Source organism: Mus caroli, unplaced genomic scaffold, assembly GCF_978045245.1.
Source record: "Mus caroli unplaced genomic scaffold, Mus_caroli_1 scaffold_11, whole genome shotgun sequence".
NCBI classification, from domain to species: domain Eukaryota; kingdom Metazoa; phylum Chordata; class Mammalia; order Rodentia; family Muridae; genus Mus; species Mus caroli.
The window spans coordinates 433,304-453,245 of NW_028227266.1; the positions used below are offsets into that span (position 1 = coordinate 433,304).

Sequence of the window (19,942 nt, forward strand, 5' to 3'; positions counted from 1 at the left end):
TCATTGTTTGGAGGCTGATTATGGGATGGATCCCCAGGTATGGCAGTCTCTAGATGGTCCATCCTTTCGTCACAGCTCCAAACTTTGTCTCTGTAACTCCTTCCATGGGTGTTCTGTTCCCAATTCTAAGAAGGGGCAAAGTGTCCACATTTTGGTCTTTGTTCTTCTTGAGTTTCATGCGTTTAGCAAATTGTATCTTATATCTTGGGTATCCTAAGTTTCTGGGCGAATATCCACTTATCAGTGAGTACATATTGTGTGAGTTCCTTTGTGATTGGGTTACCTCACTCAGGATGATGCCCTCCAGGTCCATCCATTTGCCTAGGAATTTCATAAATTCATTGTTTTTTAATAGCTGAGTAGTACTCCATTGTGTAAATGTACCACATTTTCTGTATCCATTCCTCTGTTGAGGGATATCTGGGTTCTTTCCAGCTTCTGGCTATTATAAATAAGGCTGCTATGAACATAGTGGAGCATGCGCCCTTCTTACCGGTTGGAACATCTTCTGGATATATGCCCAGGAAAGGTATTGTAGGATCCTCCAGTAGTACTATGTCCAATTTTCTGAGGAATGGCCAGACTGATTTCCAGAGTGGTTGTACAAGCTTGCAATCCCACCAACAATGGAGGAGTGTTCCTCTTTCTCCACATCCTTGCCAGCATCTGCTGTCACCTGAATTTTTGATCTTAGCCATTCTGACTGGTGTGAGGTGGAATCACGGGGTTGTTTTGATTTGCATTTCCCTGATGATAAAGGATGTTGAACATTTTTTCAGGTGCTTCTCTACCATTCGGTATTCCTCAGGTGAGAATTCTTTGTTCAGCTCTGAGCCCCATTTTTTAATGGGGTTATTTGATTTTTGGAGTCTACCTTCTTGAGTTCTTTATATATATTGGATATTAGTCCCCTATCTGATTTAGGATAGGTAAAGATCCTTTCCCAATCTGTTGGTGGTCTTTTTGTCTTATTGATGGTGTCTTTTGCCTTGCAGAAGCTTTGCAACTTTATGAGGTCCCATTTATCGATTCTCGATCTTACAGCACAAGCCATTGCTGTTCTATTCAGGAATTTTTCCTCTGTACCCATATCTTCGAGGCATTTCCCTACTTTCTCCTCTATAAGTTTCAGTGTCTCTGGTTTTATGTGGAGTTCCTTAATCCACTTAGATTTGACCTTAGTACAAGGAGATAGGAATGGATTAATTCGCATTCTTCTACATGATAACCACCAGTTGTGCCAGCATCATTTGTTGAAAGTGCTGTCTTTTTTCCACTGGATGGTTTTAGCTCCCTTGTCAAAGATCAAGTGACCATAGGTGTGTGGGTTCATCTCTGGGTCTTCAATTCTATTCCATTGGTCTACTTGTCTGTCACTATACTAGTACCATGCAGTTTTTATCACAATTGCTCTGTAGTAAAGCTTTAGGTCAGGCATGGTGATTCCACCAGAGGTTCTTTTATCCTTGAGAGGAGTTTTTGCTATCCTAGGTTTTTTTGTTATTCCTGATGAATCTGCTGATTGCCCTTTCTAATTCGTTGAAGAATTGAGTTGGAATTTTGATGGCGATTGCATTGAACCTGTAGATTGCTTTTGGCAAGATAGCCATTTTTACTATATTGATCCTGCCAATCATGAGTATGGGAGATCTTTCCATCTTCTGAGATCTTCTTTAATTTCTTTGTTCAGAGACTTGAATTTCTTATCATACAGATCTTTCACTTCCTTAGTTAAAGTCACGCCAAGGTATTTTATATTATTTGTGACTATTGAGAAGGGTGTTGTTTCCCTAATTTCTTTCTCAGCCTGTTTATCCTTTGTGTACAGAAAGGCCATTGACTTGTTTGAGTTAATTTTATATCCATCTACTTCATTGAAGTTGTTTATCACGTTTAGGAGTTCTCTGGTGGAATTTTTAGGATCACTTATACATACTATCATATCATCTGCAAAAAGTGATATTTTGACTTCTTCCTTTCCAATTTGTATTCCCTTGATCTCCTTTTTCATGGTGTTCCACAGCTAACCATTACAATATAATGAACCCCTTTCATTCATATTCTATTGCATTTATTTTTAAAGATAACTACTCCCACTTTTGTTTGGTAAGGTTTTGGGGGGTATTTTCTTTATTTACATTTCAAATGTTATCCCCTTTCCAGGTCTCTCCTCTGGAAACACCCTATCCCTTCCCTGCCTCCCCCTGCCTGTATGAGGGTGCTCTGCCACCTACCTACCCACTTCCACCTTCCTGCCCTGCCATTCCAAGTCCATTCTCTATTATATATGATGCCAGAGACCTGAGTCCCTTCATGTGTACTTTTTGGTTGTTTGTCCAGTCCCTGGGAGCTCTGGTGGGTCTGACCAGTTGACACTGTTACTCACCAAATAGGACTGCAAACCACCTCAGCCTCTTAAGTTCCTTCTCCAACTCCTCCATCCAGGACCCTGCACTCAGTCCAATGGTTGCCTGCAAGCATCTGCATCTTTCATTTCATTTCATCTTTGTACTTGTCAGGCTCTGGCAGAGCCTCTCAGGAGACAGCCAGGCTCTTGTCAGCAAGCACTTTCCTGCATCTTTAATAGTATCCGGGTTTGGCAACTGTATATGGGATGAATCCCCAGGTGAGGCAGTCTCTGGAAGGCCTTTCCTTCAGTCTTTGCTCCACACTTTTTCTCCATATTTCTTCCTATGAGTATTTTGTTCCCTCTTCTAAGAAGCATTGAAGCATCCACACTTTGGTCTTCCTTCTTTTTGGGCTTCATATGGTCTATGAATTGAATCTTGGGTGAATTTTTGGGCTTATATTTACATATCAGTGAGTACATGCCATGCATGTTCTTTTGTGACTGGGTTACCTCACTCTGGATGATATTTTCAAGTTCCATCCATTTGCTTGTAAATTTCATGAAGTCATGGTTTTTAATAGCTGAGTAGTAATTGTACATTGTGGTACATTGTGTAAGCATACTACATTTTCTGTATCCATTTCTCTGTTAAAGGACATCTGGGTTGTTTCCAGCTTCTGGTTATTATAAATGTAGCTGCTATGAACAAAGTGGATCATGTGTCCTTATTACTTGTTGGAGCACCTTCTGGGTAAATGCCCAGGAGTGGTATTGCTGGGTCCTCAGGTAGTTCTATGTCCAATTTTCTGAGTAAAACATAGTTTATTGAAAATATGTTTGAGCTCTTTCCTTCTTACTCCTCCTCTATTCTCTTGTCCCTTATCCTCTCTCTCCCCATTCCCCTCCCTTTTTACCCTCCATGTGCTCATGGCTGGCCTCTACTCTCTGTGCCTTTTTCAGTCTCTACTACCCTCTCAACGCCACACCCCATGCCCTGAGTAAACTGTCTTCTTTACTTTAAAAAAAATAAAGGAAAAATATATTTGATACAGCAATAAGATTAAAAAGGAGTAACAAAATAATATAATCTATTTTTCACAGTGCTTTGACCATAGGCTGTCTGATAAACACTGGTTATCAGACAGAAAAAGCATGCTGTAAATACACTGAAGAAAAAGTAATTAGGGACTATGAGTCACAGAGAACTGTCAGACGGAAGGCATAAAATTAGCTTTTTCCGAGCTTCTGGTCACAGTAACATTTCAACTTTGATACCCATGAAGAATATCAGATTGAAGATGAATATGAATAAATATTGATAACCCATATATACTATTGGATTTATCAGGTATAATATCTTTCTCTGAGGCCTGTACATATTCCTAATCTAAAAGTACATACAGTATGAAAGCAAATTTGTGGAGATGTTCGCTGGTCTTCTATTAGATTTTTTAGAAATTATATAAGCAACATCCCACTCATCATGGGCTTCATTTTATGTCTGCTGTAAAAATGGAAATCTAAATTGGCACTTGAGGCTAAACGTGTTTATATCCATGTATTCCACAAAGCATGGGCAAAGCAATGTTTTGCTTTGTCTAAAAGCAAAGTCTAAAAGATTAAATGCTGCTGTTATTTAGTGTGTTTTCAAACATGGTTTAGGAGTTCCTTTTAAGGAGATGTTTTCCTTACGAGTACCTTCCCATGTGAGAGGAACATGGTCACCGAAATGTCATATCCTTTTCCTAAAAAATTTCAGATATTCTTCAGGAATGAGGTTCAACATTCTATATAAAATGAAATAGGTCCTACTCCTTATATTTTAGGAATGACACCAGAAATATGAAGAAGGATACTAGGATTAAAAATAAAAACCAGAAAAAATCTGTTTCCTCTCATTTCTTTAGACTGAGTAAATTTCCCTGTCATCTCCATTCTATTTTGACCACTCCCAGGGAATTTCCTATTTATATTATTTTAATTTTTCGATTCTATAATTTCCAGTGGCTTAAATTGTATTTTTTATTGCTTTACTGAGATTTTCTAGACATTTTAAAAATTTGTTTGTAAAAACATTTTGTAATTGCCTGCAGAAGCACATTACTGTTGTCTTTAAAATTCTCTGTAAAAATTCTTTAATTTTGTTAATTTTTTTTCCCTGATGTGTATACACTATATGTCTCATGTTTGATTCTGGTGTCTGCAAAAGTCTGAAGACAATGTCAGGTCCTTAAGATCTTTAGTGACAGGTTCTTCCAATCAATCATGTGGGTTCTAGGAAACATATCTTTCCTCTGTAACAACAGCAATTATTTGTAACAGCTGAGCTCTCTCAATAGCTTCAGTTTTAAAAATCTCCTTTTTCTTTGAAAATAGATTCCTTTTTAATACATCTCAAACACAGTTTGCCCTCCCTCGACTCTTCCCAGATACTCCACACCTCCCCTCTCCCTCAGATCTACTCCCTATCTATTTTCCTTCAGAAAGGAGCTGGCCTCCCAGAGATAACAACCAAACATAACAAAACAAGATATAATGGGATAAGACAAATGCCCTCATGTGGAGGTTAGATAAGACACCCCAAGAGGAAGAAAAGAGTTTCAACTCCAGGCAAAAGAGAGACAGACACACTCACTCCCACTGTTAGGAGTCCCACAAAAATACCATAACATATATGCAAAAGACCTGATGCATTTCCATTCAGGTCCTGTGCTTTCTATTTCAGTTACTATGAGACTATGTGAGCCCATTTAGTTGATTCAGTGGGCTGTATTCTTTTGTTGTCTTCTATTCTTTCTGACTCCTGAACTGCTTGAAAATTCTTAGTAAGTAATCCCTGTATCTGACTCAGTTTAGTGTTGGCATAGGTTGATTGTCGTTTTCCTTTCACGTTTGTGATTTCCTGGTTCTTATATCAGTTTATATTTCCATATTTTCACTATAGTCTGCCTGGATGGCTTTGATGGGTTGTAATTTCAGTCACATGCCAACTTTTCGAATATGTCTTGTGCAGTTTTTATCTCCTTTCATAATATCATCCTTCTTTGTTCCAATTTGTCCTTGGTAATGATGCTAGAGAATATTGAATACATTTTGCCCATCCAGTGTTTGGTATCTTTAAGTGAAAGAAGGACATTTCAGCTTATGTAATGGGTGCTTCTTGCTGAATCCTCTAGTGTCAAGTTAATCTTTTCTTGTGTCCTTAGCCAGGCCAAATGGTGAGGGTGTTAGTAGATGAGAGAAAGAAACTTAATACAGAATAGAAGGTTCTCTGCTCAGACACTTTGTGTATTCTAATTTTTTTCAACAAAGCTAGTGTCTTGGAAGTTATCATTAGTCTTTAAGAACAGAAACCACTCCTGCCTGATCTTAAAGATCCAATGATATATAACTTTTTGAGCCTCATTAATTTTATCTCAGAGATCTAAACAATCAAAACCACATCCAGAATATGAATAGATAATAAAGAGAATAAATATTCTATCAATATCAATAACAATTATTGTTCTTTTAGCTGCTTGTTGGGAATGTTTTAAAATATTAATTCGTTTTACTATTTATATTATTTGCATATTTATTATAAGCATAGATTATACTTATACTTAAATTATTAATTATATTTAAAATTGTAATTGTTCTCCTGTCGGTCTGTGTTTCCAACTCACTGCTGGGATGCCAAGCTGCAAACATGCTGCTCAGGGGGGGCATCATATAGTCTAGGATGAGGTCCCAGCCCATGTTTCTCCAGGTGAGATGGCTGGGGGTGGGGGAGGCTGGAATGGATGTTGTGGTTTTCAAATTCCTGTGCATCCAGTAGCTACTGTGAACCTTGAGGAAGAGTTGAGAAAGAGGCAGAGAGCCTGCAATGAGCAGGAGTTGGGGGAGAGGGGCAGGGCAGAATCTAGTGCTTAGCTCTGAGTGAGTGCCAGGAGTAAGGTGAGACTTCTATGGGAGACTTATGTGCAGATCTATATAATGAAGGTCTACTCCTTTCTCCGACCCGACATTCTTTGATAAAGGAGACAGTACTTGCTTGTCCCAACTATTTTATTCACAGTGGATGAAGATGCATGTGCATACTTAGGGTGAACCAGAGATTAAAACCTTTTGTAGGACGGGATACTCAGGAAGGGATGCTCATTGGCTAAACACTTGAGACCTATCCAGATACTTCATTAGCATGGAGAACTCTAGGTTCTATAGTATGTGACCATTTGTTATGATCCTCTTGGTAGGGTGTTGTGGTCACATGCTCCAGGACAGGAACCAGGTGAGGAACTAGTTCAAATTCCTGCCATTCTCAGTTATGAGATTTCCTGGGGTTCTGAACTTGCTACTATCTTACTAATTCTTCTGACAGGTGGCATGGTCCATTGCCCTGTCTCTCTTTATCACCAATTATTAAGCTTTCTCAGTGTTGTGCATCGGTAAAAAGCATGTACTCAAAAGATGTATTAGTTATATACACCATCCTCATCAGACTCATTACCTACATATCTATTTTAACCATATTGAAACCTAGAGTTTAAAAACTTGAATAACTGGACTGAACCAAGCTAAAATTCCCAATTTAATGACGTTTCAATTTTATTGCAATTCAGTATGAAATAATCCCTTTTTATGTTTTCTAGTTTCTGAAATTTTATAGATTTTGCGAAGTTCTTATTTTTTGTAATGGCTATTATCTCATAGATCTCTAACATTATTAGACATATAATAAAATTTTATATTTGAGAAAGTTTTCTTTTTTTTTTTTTTTTTAAGATTTATTTATCCATTATATGTAAGTACACTGTAGCTGTCTTTGTCTTCAGACGCACCAGAAGAGGGCATCAGATCTCATTACGGGTGGTTGTGAGCCACCATGTGGTTGCTGGGATTTGAACTCTGGACCTTCGGAAGAGCAGTCAGGTGCTCTTACCCACTGAGCCATCTCACCAGGCCCCAAGTTTATGACTCTGGTTACTTTGTAGAAGAAATGTAGTTTATAGAGGAATTTTTTTAATTACTAAATTTGTAAATGCAAATACCCAGTTTAAGAACATTCACTTGACAAAATAACTTAGGAAGAATAATTTGTATTGTTTTCCAACTGGTGAAATATATTTATGACAGTGACACAAATGTTACAAGTGAATTTCTGCATTAGTTAAGATAAGAATTCAACAACAAAAATTATTTTAAAAGAAATCTATTTGTTTTGTTTCTGTCTCCTGTGTAACTGTCCTATGATATAGATAGTGAATATTTTTTTTTTCTCACAAGGACTGTAGAAGTTAGAGATTTTGAAAAATTAACAATTAGTCACTTATAAAAAAATTGTTATATATATTTATTAATTCTCTGAGAATTTTGTACAGTTTGTTTTGATCATATTTTCTGCCAAATCTTTCCAGAATGACTAGGGTTACAAACTGTACAAATAGGCTTCTTTTTATATTAAAAAAATTACACTCTGTCTTATATACTAAATGAATATATTATTTGTATAAACAGATGGGCCGATCATAATACACAGTTTATCTTTCTAAAGAGAAGTCTTTTTTCTTGAGTCTTTTTTTTTTGAATTTTTTTATTAGCTGTTTTCTTCATTTACATTTCAAATGCTACCCCCTTTCCCCTATACTCTCCCCACTCCACCTGCTCCCCAACCCACCAACTCTCAATTCCTGGCCCTGGAATTCCCCTATACTGGGGCATAGAATCTTTGCATGGCCAAGGGACTCTCCACACATTGATGGCAGACTTCTAATCAATCAAACATGAGTGTTTCTCTTTCTCCAACTTCTTACCAGCTATAGACACGAGCTCTGGGGGTACTGGTTAGTTCATATTGTTGTTCCTTCTATAGGGCTACAGACCCTTTCAGCTCCTTGGGTACTTTCTCTAGCTCCTTCACTAGGGACCCTGTGTTCAATCCAATAGGTGACTGTGAGCATCCACTTCTGTATTTGCCAGGCACTATATCAGGGTCCTGTCAGCACTATATTGCTGGCATATACAATAGTGTCTGGGTTTGGTGGTTGTTTGTGGGATGGATCCCTGAGAAGGCCAGTCTCCGGATGGTCCTTCCTTCAGGCTCAGCTCAGAACTTTGTCTCTGTAACTCCTCCCATGAGTATTTGTTTCCTCCCTCTAAGAAGGAATGAGATTTCCACACTTTGGTCTTCCTTCTTCTTGAGTTTCATGTGTTTTGCAAATTGTATCTAGGGTATCCTAAGTTTCTGGGCTAATATACACTTATAAGTGAGTGCATATCATGTTTGTTCTTTTGTGATTGGGTTACCTCACATAGTATGCTAGCCTCCAGATCCATCCATTTGCGTAAGAATTTCATAAATTCATTGTTTTTAATGGCTGAGTAGTAATTCATTGTATAAATGGACCACATTTTCTGTATTCATTCCTCTGTTGAGGGACATCTGGATTCTTTCCAGCTTCTGGCTATTATAAATAAGGCTGCTATGAACATAGTGAAGCATGTGTCCTCATTACAAGTTGGAACATATTCTGGGTATATGCCAAGGAGAGGTATTGCTGGATCTTCCCATAGTACGATGTCCAATTTTCTGAGGAACCACTAAACTGATTCCCAGAGTGCTTTGCAAGCTTGCAATCCCACCAGCACCACAGGAGTGTTCCTCTTTCTCCAACTTCTTGCCAGCATCTGCTGTCACCTGTGTTTTTGATCTTAGCCATTCTGACTGGTGTGAGGTGGAATCTCAGGGTTCTTTTGATTTGCATTTCCCTGGTGGTTAAGGATGTTGAACACTTTTTTAAGGATCTTCTCAGCCATTCATTATTCCATAGTTAAGAATTCTTTCATGTTTTAATAGATATTTGGTTTTCTGGAGTCCATCTTCTTGAGTTCTTAATATATATTGGATATTAGTCCGTTATCAGATTTAGGACTGGTAAAGATCTTTTCCCAATCTGGTGTGGCCTTTTTGACTTATTGACAGTGTCTTTTGCCTTACAGAAGCTTTGTAATTATATGAGGTCCCATTTATAACAGCCATTGCTGTTCTGTTCAGAAAATTTTCCTTGTGCCCATATCTTTGAGGCTGTTCCCCAATTTCTTTATAAGTTTCAGTGTCTCTGGCTGTATGTGGCGTTCCTTGATCCACTTAGATTTGAGCTTTGTACAAGGAGCTAAGAATGGACAATTCACATTCCTCTACATGATAACTGCCGGATCGGCAGATCCGGATAGATCCGGAAACATTTGATGAAAATGTTGTCTTTTTTCTACTGGATGGTTTTAGCTCCTTTGTCAAAGATCAAGTGACCATAGGTGTGTGGATTATTTCTGGGTCTTCAGTTCTATTTCTTGGATCTACCTGTCTGTCACTGTACCAGTACTATGCAGTTTTTAATCACAATTGCTCTGTAGTACATACAGCTTGAGGTCAAGGATGGTGTTTCCACCAGAGGTACTTTTATTGTTGAGAATAGCTTTTGCTATCTTAGGTTTTTGTTATTCCAGATGAATTTGCAAATTACCATTTCTAGTTCATCGAAGAATTAAGTTGGAATTTTGAAGAGATTGCATTGATTCTGTAGATTGCTTTAGGCTAGATGGATGGCCATTTTTACTACATTAATCCTGCCAATCCATGAGCATGGGCGATCTTTCCATCTTCTGAGATCTTCTTTGATTTTTCTTCAGAGACTTGAAATTCTTATCATATATACCTTTCACTTCCTTAGTGTCACACCAAGGTAGTATTTTATATTTTTTGTGACTATTGTGAAGGGTTTTGTTTGTGTAATTTCTTTCTCATCCTGTTTATCCTTTGTGTAGAGAAAGGCAACTGATTTGTTTGAGTTAATTTTATATCAAGCTACTACACTGAAGTTGTTTATCATGTTTAAGAGTTCTCTGGTGAAAAATTTAGGTTCACTTATATATACTATAATATCATCTGCAAATAATGATATTTTGACTTCTTCCTTTCCAATTTGTATTCCCTTGATCTCCTTTTTTTGTCTAATTGATCTGGCTAGGACTTCAAGTACTATACTGAAGAGGTAGAGAAAAACTGGGCAGCCTGTCTAGTCCCTGATTTAGTAAGATTGCAGTAGGATCTGATAATGTTTTGGGTTTCCTCAGGTTCTGTTGTTATGTCTCCCTTTTCATGTCTGATTTTGTTAATTAGGATACTGTCCCTTTGCCCTCTAGTTAGTATGGCTAAAGGTTTAATCTATCTTGTTAATTTTCACAAAGAACCACCTCCTTGTTTCATTGAGTCTTTGAATAGTTCTTTTTGTTTCCACTTGGTTGATTTCAGCCATAAGTTTATTTCCTGCAGTCGACTCCTCTTGGGTGAATTTGCTTCCTTTTGTTCTATAGCTTTTAGGTGTTCTGTCAAGCTGCTTGTTTATGCTTTCTCTAGTTTCTTCTTGGAGACATTCAGAGGTATGAGTTTTTCTCTTAGAAATGCTTTCATTGTATCCCATAAGTTTGGGTATGTTGTGGCTTCATTTTCCTTAAACTCTAAAAAGTCTTTAATTTCTTTTATTATTTCTTCCTTGACCAAGATATCATTGAGTAGATTGTTGTTCAGATTCCACGTGAATGTTGGTTTTCTGTTATTTTTGTTGTTATTGAATATCAGCCTTAGTGTGTGGTGTTCTCATAGGATACATAGATTATTTCAATATTTTTGTATCTGATGAGGCCAGTTTTGTGACAAATTATGTGGTCAGTTTTGGAGAAGGTACTATGAGGTGTTGAGAAGAAGGTATATCCTTTTGTTTTAGAAAAAAATGTTCTATAGATATCTGTTAAATACATTTGGCTCATAAGTTCTGTTAGTTTCACTGTGTCCCTGTGTAGTTTCTGTTTCTATGATCTATCCATTGTTGAGAGTGGAGTGTTTAAGTCTGCCACTATTATTGTGTGAGGTGCAATGTGTGCTTGTGTGTTTTCTTTCTTTTTTTTTTTTATATATATTTTACTTGGCCCTTTTCCCCTACAGCTTTTAATATTTTTTGTTTGTTCTGTGCAGCTAGTGTTTTGATTAGTATGTGAGGAACAGATTTTCTTTTCTATTCTCATTTATTTGGTGTTCTATAGGCTTTTTGTACCTTTATGGACATCTCTTTCTTTAGGTTGGGGAAGTTTCTTCTTATGTTTTTATTGAAGACATTTTTAGGTCCTTTGAACTCAGAATCTTCGTTCTCTATTCTAATTATTCTTAGATTTGGTCGTTTCATTGTGTTCTGAATTTCCTAGATGCTTTGGGTTAGGAGTATTTTAGGTTTTGAATTTTCTTTGACAGTTGTGTCCATCTCTCCTATGATATCTTCCCTACCATAGATTCTTTCTTCTATCTCTTGTAATCTGTTGGTGATATTTACATCTGTAATTCCTGACCTCTTTCCTAGTTTTTCCATTTCTAGGTTTGCCTCCATTTTTGTTTTCTTTTTTTTAATTTAATGTTATTTGTAATTCATTTTTTACACTCCATATTCTACTCCCTGCCCCTCCCCATCCACCATCAGACTGCACCACATTCCACACCTCCTCTCCACCCATCCCATCTCCACATGGATGCCCTCACCCCCCGACCCACACACACACACCCCACCTGACTTCTAAACTCACTGAGGCCTCCAGTCTCTTGACAGTTAGGTCCTTCAAATCTGAATGAACACAGACCTGGAATTCCTCTACTGTATGTGTGTTGGGGGCCTCATATCAGCTGGTGTATGCTGTCTGTTGGTGGTCCAGTGTTTGAGAGATCTCAGGGGTTCAAATTAATTGAAACTGCTGGTCTTCCTACAGGCTCACCATCCTTCTCAGCTTCTTTCAGTCATCTCTAATTCAAAAACAGGAGTCAGCTGCTTCTGTATTGGTTGGGTGCAATTAACTGCATCTAACTCAGCTGCTTGTTGGATCTTTCAGAGGGCAGTCATGACAGATTCCTTTTTGTGAGCATTCCATAGCTTCCATAGTAATAGTGTTAGGCCTGACAGTAGGGAGAGGGCAATTATAGTCCCCACCTCCAGTAGTAAGACAGGATATCAAGTGAGGGATGGGGTTGCCATCTCATAGTCACATCTCTGACACATAATTTTTTCTGTCTAAAAGAATTACAGGGATGGAAATGGTGAGGGGACTGAGATAAAGAAGTTCCAGTGACAGGCCCAAAGTGGGATCCATTTGTGTTTACTTTATTGTTTCTACTTCCACTTTTACATCTTGGACTGCTTTATTCAATTTCTCCACCTTTTTCATTGTGATTTCCATATTTCTTTAAGGGATTTATTTGTTTACTCTTTAAGGGCTTCTACCTGTTTACCTGTTTTTTTTATGTTGTTTTTTGTTTTGTTTTTTGTTTTTGTTTTTGTTTTTTTTTGGTTTGTTTTTTTTGTATCTCTTTCTGTGCATTATTTACATTCTCTTAAAGGACTTACTTGATGGCATGGGATTTTAGGTCAGCTTCCTGATTTCAAGGTGTCTTTGTATATTCAGGGCATGTTATGGTGGGAGAACTGGGTTCAGATGATGCCTCATATATTGGCTTCCATTGTTTATGGTCTTGTGCTTGCCTCTAGCCATCTGGTTATACCTCATGTTTGATGGTCTGGGTGACTGTCTGGAGTCTGCCTCTTTTGTCCCTGGGTTGCTTCAGGTCTTCTGATAGGCCTGAGGTCCTGGCTGTAGCAGACCACCTGTGGGACCTTCCTATTGGTGTCTCTTCAGAGGGGCAGAGAAGCTGCTGATCTTATACCATGGCTACAGTAGATCTCCTGGGAGGCCTTCATACTGAGGAGCAGTCAATCTGTTGTCTTGTGGAAAGATGTTCTTTGAGGGTGGGGAGGGGTAGGGGGTAGGGTGGGGCAGCTATGGACTGTTGTTTCTTTTTCTCTGTGTGTATCAGAACTACTGGGAGACTTTCAGTCTGTTGGGTAAGTTGTTCTGTATGCCACCAAACCTCAAGGAGGTCTTCAGACTGTGTTGTCTGTTGCCCAGTTGCTCTGTGTACAGAGGAGGTCCTAGGATGCCTTTAAGCTGTGGTGTCTTTAGGGGAGCAGACAAGCTGGTGATCAGTTGCTTAGTTTCCCTGTGTGCAACATATTTCCTGGGATGCCTCAGGCTGTGGTCTCAGTTGCCTGACTGCTCTGAGTGCAGTGGATCTTCTGGGATATCTCAGGATATGGTGTCTTCAGGGGAGTAGACCAACTAGCAATATGCCTCAGCAGAAAGAACCGGGAAGAAGGTCACTTTACATTCTTCACTGACTAAAGTTCTATTCTAATTTATGTCTGTGGAGTATGTTTTGCTTTATGAATACGCACTTTCTGCTAACAATGGCTTAATGACAGATTTGTGGTTTAACTTCTTTACTTTTCAGCTTACTGAAGGGCCCACTAATCTTGTCATCATGTTGACTGCTACTTTTTCCAAGTACTGTGTAGCAGGTGGATAAATTATGTACCTAACACTAAATATTTTTTATGATTTATCTTGAACTCCAAGATTTAATTTTTGAAGGGGGTGTTATTTTAATGACACTTAAGTACAGGTATTTTGACAAGTCAGTTCATCCTGATTCTGTCACTATTAAGCTGAAGTGGTATGAGTTGGTTCATAAGCCAGTTCAACAATACACCTGGGAATAATTCTCAATCTTGAATAAAAATGTTTTCCTGTGTAATTTTCTCAATGGTCTCATTTTATATTTTATCATTGTCTTTAAAATAAGATGGAAAACAGTTATTTCTATTCTGATCCATAAAGTATATAATGGCTTTGAATACATTGAATATTTCCTAGTGTGAAAACAATAATTCATACAGTGAAGAAACAATTTTGTTTCTCTTAGCCATCAAGCATTACATAATTTTTTTTCTTCTTGCTTGTGATGAGGACTGATCAAATTTCCATGTCCTTTTCACAGGTGATGGAAATCAAAGGACAAATGATCCATGTCCCAGAATCAAGTGCCATTTTGTTTTTGGGATCTCCATGTGTGGACAAGTTGGATGAACTGATGGGCCGAGGACTGCATCTCTCAGACATCCCTATTCATGATGCCACCCGAGATGTCATTTTAGTTGGAGAGCAAGCCAAGGCCCAGGATGGCTTGAAGAAGAGGATGGATAAATTAAAGGCCACATTAGAAAGAACTCACCAGGCCCTGGAAGAAGAAAAAAAGAAGACAGTGGATCTGCTGTATTCCATTTTCCCTGGTGATGTAGCCCAGCAGTTGTGGCAAGGGCAGCAAGTACAGGCCAGAAAGTTTGATGATGTCACCATGCTTTTCTCTGACATTGTGGGCTTTACAGCCATATGTGCTCAGTGTACTCCCATGCAGGTGATCAGCATGCTCAATGAACTCTACACAAGATTTGATCACCAGTGTGGCCTTTTGGATATTTACAAGGTAATGGAGATGAGCTAATTATATATATGTACTTTAATAACAAATTCTCAACTCACAAGAATGCATACTAACTTGAACTTGATGACGAATTATATATATATATATATATATATATATATATATATATACATACATATATATACATTATCATGAGATACTTGCCACACATATGGAGAGATAGATAAATCTTTATATAGAATATACATCTTTCTAGTATCTTAGCAAAAGTTCATTATTTCATCTTAAAGTATTGACTTCAGCAATTCTGATATTGCAGTTTAAGAAAAATAGTTCTGCACAACTGCTTTCTATTCAAAATTAGTAAATAATTAACCCACAATACTAAGCAAATGTGAAAATATAATTAGCTTTTGCTTAGAGAGTGAGACTACAATATAAAGAATTTATTTTTATGGAGAAAAGGACATAACAAATGATATTAAAATATGGTTTATATTATTTACCTTTGAGCTTCTTCACAACATCAATATAGTGAGATCCTCTACTTCTAAAAGAATATATGCAAGTATTCTCACTCTTTCCTATATGGTCAATGTTCTCAGTCAGAATCTTAATATTCTTAGCTTTGAATGAGGGTACATCACAACTGTGTAAGAATCACCATTTTTTATTTGTGTTTTGGCAGACTCTGTAGGAACTTCTTGTAAAAGCTACAGCCATATTTCAAGAAGGTCAATCCTCTACCTACTTAGTAGATAAACAGTTTGCAAGGATTTTTACACAGATTATGTAATGACAGAGTCCGTGGATTTTTACATGAAGGTCAGCAGAGACACTTAATTTAAGCAAATGGTGAATGGCAGGGTTTTAATATAATCATAGAAAATTTGAGCAGCTGAACCTCTTCATGGTATAAGCCACATGGAAACAGATTGGGATAGAACTTATGTGCTTATTTTCCCCCTCCGATTATGATTCATGAGGTATTCATATTAAGATGTGCCTCCCTGAAAAAAGGAGACTATATAGAATGATTATATAGAACACGCAGCAGATGCTTACTTCCTCTCTGAGGGGTAAGTATTCTGAGTAGAGAATGACTAAGATATATAAAATAAGAGGTTTTACAAATTGTCTTTAACCTCTCTGTAATTTATTTTTGCATAATTTGTAATAAAAGTAGCCCAGGGTCATAAAAAGTTTTCATCAAGCACTACTTCTATCTATTAATATAAATATAGTTCATGTTATGACACCATATATGCGTACTTTGATTAAGCAATATAATCATGCCAATAAACATGTCAATCAAAATACTAAAAAAGAAAGAAAGAAAGTAAGAAAGAAAGAAAAGGAAAGAAAAAAATGAAAAAAAAATGTAGCCCAGTGTGTGGTTCTAAGCTAGAGGGACACCCTAATCCTGTGGTTCTTGTGCACTGACATTTCCTGAAAGAGAAGAAATCAGAATAAGTTTACCTATACACTCTTCCTTCATACTTCATCTTGCATTTTATTGGGATCATTAGTCTCAATGAGTTTCAGTGTTCGCCTCCTCCAGCTTACATTTTTTAATTTTAAAATTATATAATTTAGTGGAAAAGATAGATGTATAGATTCACTTTGTTTAGTCTATAGTTTAAATACGATATAAGTGAGGCTTTGAAAAGAAGTATAAGAAGAAATGTGATGCCTTCTGGGGTTAGCAAATCCAAAGTCTAAAAATATAATGAGCTTTCATAGACATCTTGGAAAATAAAGCTGTTAAAATATGATGTGATCTTCATATTTATTTGTATGTTATTAAACTTAGGACACATTACCAGCAAGTTTTAACTTGCAAAATGATTTTCTTGATGTAATCCTTAGCTTCACTGTCTACCTCTCCTGTGTGTGTGCGTGTGTGTGTGTGTGTATGTATGTATGTAAACAAAAATAATACAAATAACAAATTTTCCTCAAGCAAACTTGCTTCTTAAATTTAAATAATGATGTATGAACTTATACAATTCTAGGGCTATTAGTTTTTTAACATATTCAATACTTGGGATATGTGTATCAGCAATAAGTAGATGGGTCAGCTTTCGCTGTTCATTTTGCTTAAAAAGAATTACATTTTGCCAATTCAGACACAATATGTGCTGATGTTACTGACTCCAGGTCCTCAGCACCCTCAAAATATACAGTCAGAGTGGAATGCACTTGTAACCTTGGTGCTGGGAGAGCAGAGACAGTTGGATTCTGGTGAGCTGTTTTGCTGGCATAAATTGACCATCAAAAGCAGGAAGCTCTAGGTTCAGTGAGAACGTCGTTCTCAAAATATTATGGCAGAGAATGGCAAAGGAAGATGCTTGAAGTTAACATATGGCATTCATAAGTACTTGTGCATGCAAGTGAATGCACTATATGCACGCACACATGCAAACACACATGTACACACATTATTTTTAAGGGGATAGTGAAATTAATAGTAAAAAGAAGTCCATTGTGAGAAATATATTAGAAAGAATATAAATAAGAAATTCTAAGTCTGACCTTCCTATTTTCTATCACAAAACCATTCACGTTTATTTTTAAGCATATTTTCACTATGCTGTTGTATACCCTAGAGTAATTACTACTCTGTGCTTTGAAGAGTTGGATATTTATAACTTAAATCATATGCATATTTTAACTACTACTGAAAAATATTATGTCCCAAAGACCATTATTAAACAACCCTGATGATTTACAAAATGTAAGACAGTTGTTAGCTTTAAAGTATAGGTAAATCTTGAATAGGAAGTTTGAAGAGAAAAATATGCGACACGTTTATATTACAAAGGAGATAAGGTGGAACAATAATAGAAAACAATGTAGAGAGAGTTATCTCAAAGATACACTCCAAGTTGACACAGTAATACCCAGTCTTTATACATGGGCCTGGCAAGCTTACCTTTTAGTGTTTCACTATCATTACAGAGAAGCAGTGATGAATTATAATTGAAGTGGAAGAATTCAGTAAATGTAGGCCATGTTAAGGAGATTCTGCTAAAATAATTCACAGTTTTATAAAGGGTGAGGTATGGGAAGAAGCTATGTGTTTCATAGAGCACATTTTAAGCCATGAGATAACTAAAGGTTTTGCATGGGCTTGGATGACAAATTTTTTTTTCTTTTTATTGTTTTTTGTTTTGTTTTGTTTTTTTTTTTTGTTTTTGTTTTTTGTTTTTTGGTCCTTTGGTTCTTTTTGGTATTTTGGTTTTTCAAGACATGGTTTTTCTGTACAGCCCTGGCTGTCCTGGAACTCACTCTGTGGACCAGGTTGGCCTCTGCCACCCAAGTGCTGGGATTAAAGGCATGGCTACCACTGCCCAGCCAGTTGACAAGATTTTTAGAGGTGTGTGAATACTGGAGCAGATCCAGGAAATTTGGAGAAAACAGACATTATGTTTTCTATCCCTTTGTAATTACCTAGACAGATAGAGTCAGCAAAAGGCAACATCAATAATGTACAATGTGAGATTTGATAATGTGTTGAAAGCAAACAATAAAAGGCTGGTAATTCTAATTTACTTAAATTATTGTCTGTCAATAGAGATATTAGAATAGGCAGGATGAGGGGAACTTTGGAGAGTGGCACTACAATGGAAGATTTTTCTATTATTATTAAACAAATAATATTTATTTTAAAATATACAACTCGATGTTGAAAATTTTTAAGTCATCAAAATACTTTATAACAGTTAAATGCCCCATAAATATACATATCTTCTGATGCTAAAAGTAATATGCTTTCAACCAGTTTTTTAAATCTATTTGGAACACTAGACGTGATAGAAGTACAAAAAATGCCCAGCACCATCTCCAGAGCGATCTCAGTGGAGGGCCCCAGAGAACTCTCCAGGAGTCCTGCCAGGACTGGGAGATCACTGGTGAGTGGAATACAACATCAGTTCCAAAAAACCCAGAGGATCTTGTGCTAGCAGAACAGGGACAAAGGATGCCTGCTGGACCAGAAGTTGGGGTTTGTTCTGGACCACACCACCCCTGTACCATCTTCAGTTCGATCTCAACTGAGGGCTCAAAGGTCTCCAGAGGACTCTCCTCACTGAAGGCACCATAGCACACCAGGGATCTTGAAAGCATTGCCAGGAGACAGAGCTGAGACACAGACCACTGAACACCTTTCCTGCCAAAGGAGAGTCAGACACCAGGGAGAGCTCAAACACCAGGAATCAGGAGGGGATCTGAGCTCCAGAATTCTCTGCACCTTCATTGCAAGAGGAGAGCTTGCCTGGAGAGAATGTACTGACCACAGAGAGAGTTGTTCTCCCAGGAGTGCTGAGAGAGGCTAAAGAATCACAGGAGGAACAAGCTCCAGCCAGAGAAAGCTACGAAATGTAACAACAGAGATTACCAGATAGCGAAAGGCAAACAAATGAATCTTACTATCAGAAACCAAGAACACTGGACATCATCAGAACCCAATACATGACCACAGCAAGTCCCAACACACCCAAAAAGCAAGATTTGTATCTAAAATCATATCTCAGGATGGTGGTAGAGGATTTTAAGAAGGGCATTCATAACTCACTTAAAGAGATACAGGAAAACACTGCTAAACAGGTAGAAGACCTTAAAGAGGTAACAAAAAAATACCTTAGACAACTACAGGAAAACAGAACCAAACAGGTGATGGATTTGAACAAAAGCATCCAAGATCTAAAAATGGAAGTAGAAACAATAAAGACAACCCAAAAGGAGACAACTCTGGAGATAGAAACCCTAGGAAAGTAATCAGGAACCACAGATGCGAGCATCAACAACAGAATACAAGATATGGAAGAGAGAATGATGCAGAAGATTCCATAGAGAACATGGACACAACAATCAAAGAAAATGCAAAATGCAAAATGATCCTTACCCAAAACATCCAGGAAATCCAGGATACAATGAGAAAATCAAACCTAAGGAGAGTAGATATAGATGAGAAATGAAGATTTTCAACTTAAAGGGCCAGCAAAATATCTTCAACAAAATTATAGAAGAAAACTTCCCTAACCTAAAGAAAGAGATGCCCATGAACATGCAAGAAGCCTACAGAACTCCAAATAGACTGGACCAGAAAAGAAATTCCTCCTGACACATAATAACCAGAACAACAAATGCACTAAATGTATTAAAAGCAGTAAGGGAAAAAGGTCAAGTGACATATAAAGGCAGACCTATTAGAATTACACTTGACATCTCACCAGAGA

The 19,942-nt window shown here is 37.4% G+C and overlaps 1 protein-coding gene across 2 annotated transcripts in view; it reads left to right on the forward strand.

Moving 5' to 3' along the window:
- The window catches only part of Gucy1a2 (guanylate cyclase 1 soluble subunit alpha 2), a 303,087-nt gene that overhangs the window by 138,781 nt on the left and 144,364 nt on the right, over window positions 1–19,942 (forward strand). For both annotated transcript variants that reach the window (XM_085844383.1, XM_085844384.1), the window contains one exon: window positions 14,259–14,744. In XM_085844383.1, coding sequence (XP_085700509.1) covers window positions 14,259–14,744 — 486 coding nt within the window. The remainder of the gene's footprint in view (window positions 1–14,258; window positions 14,745–19,942) is intronic.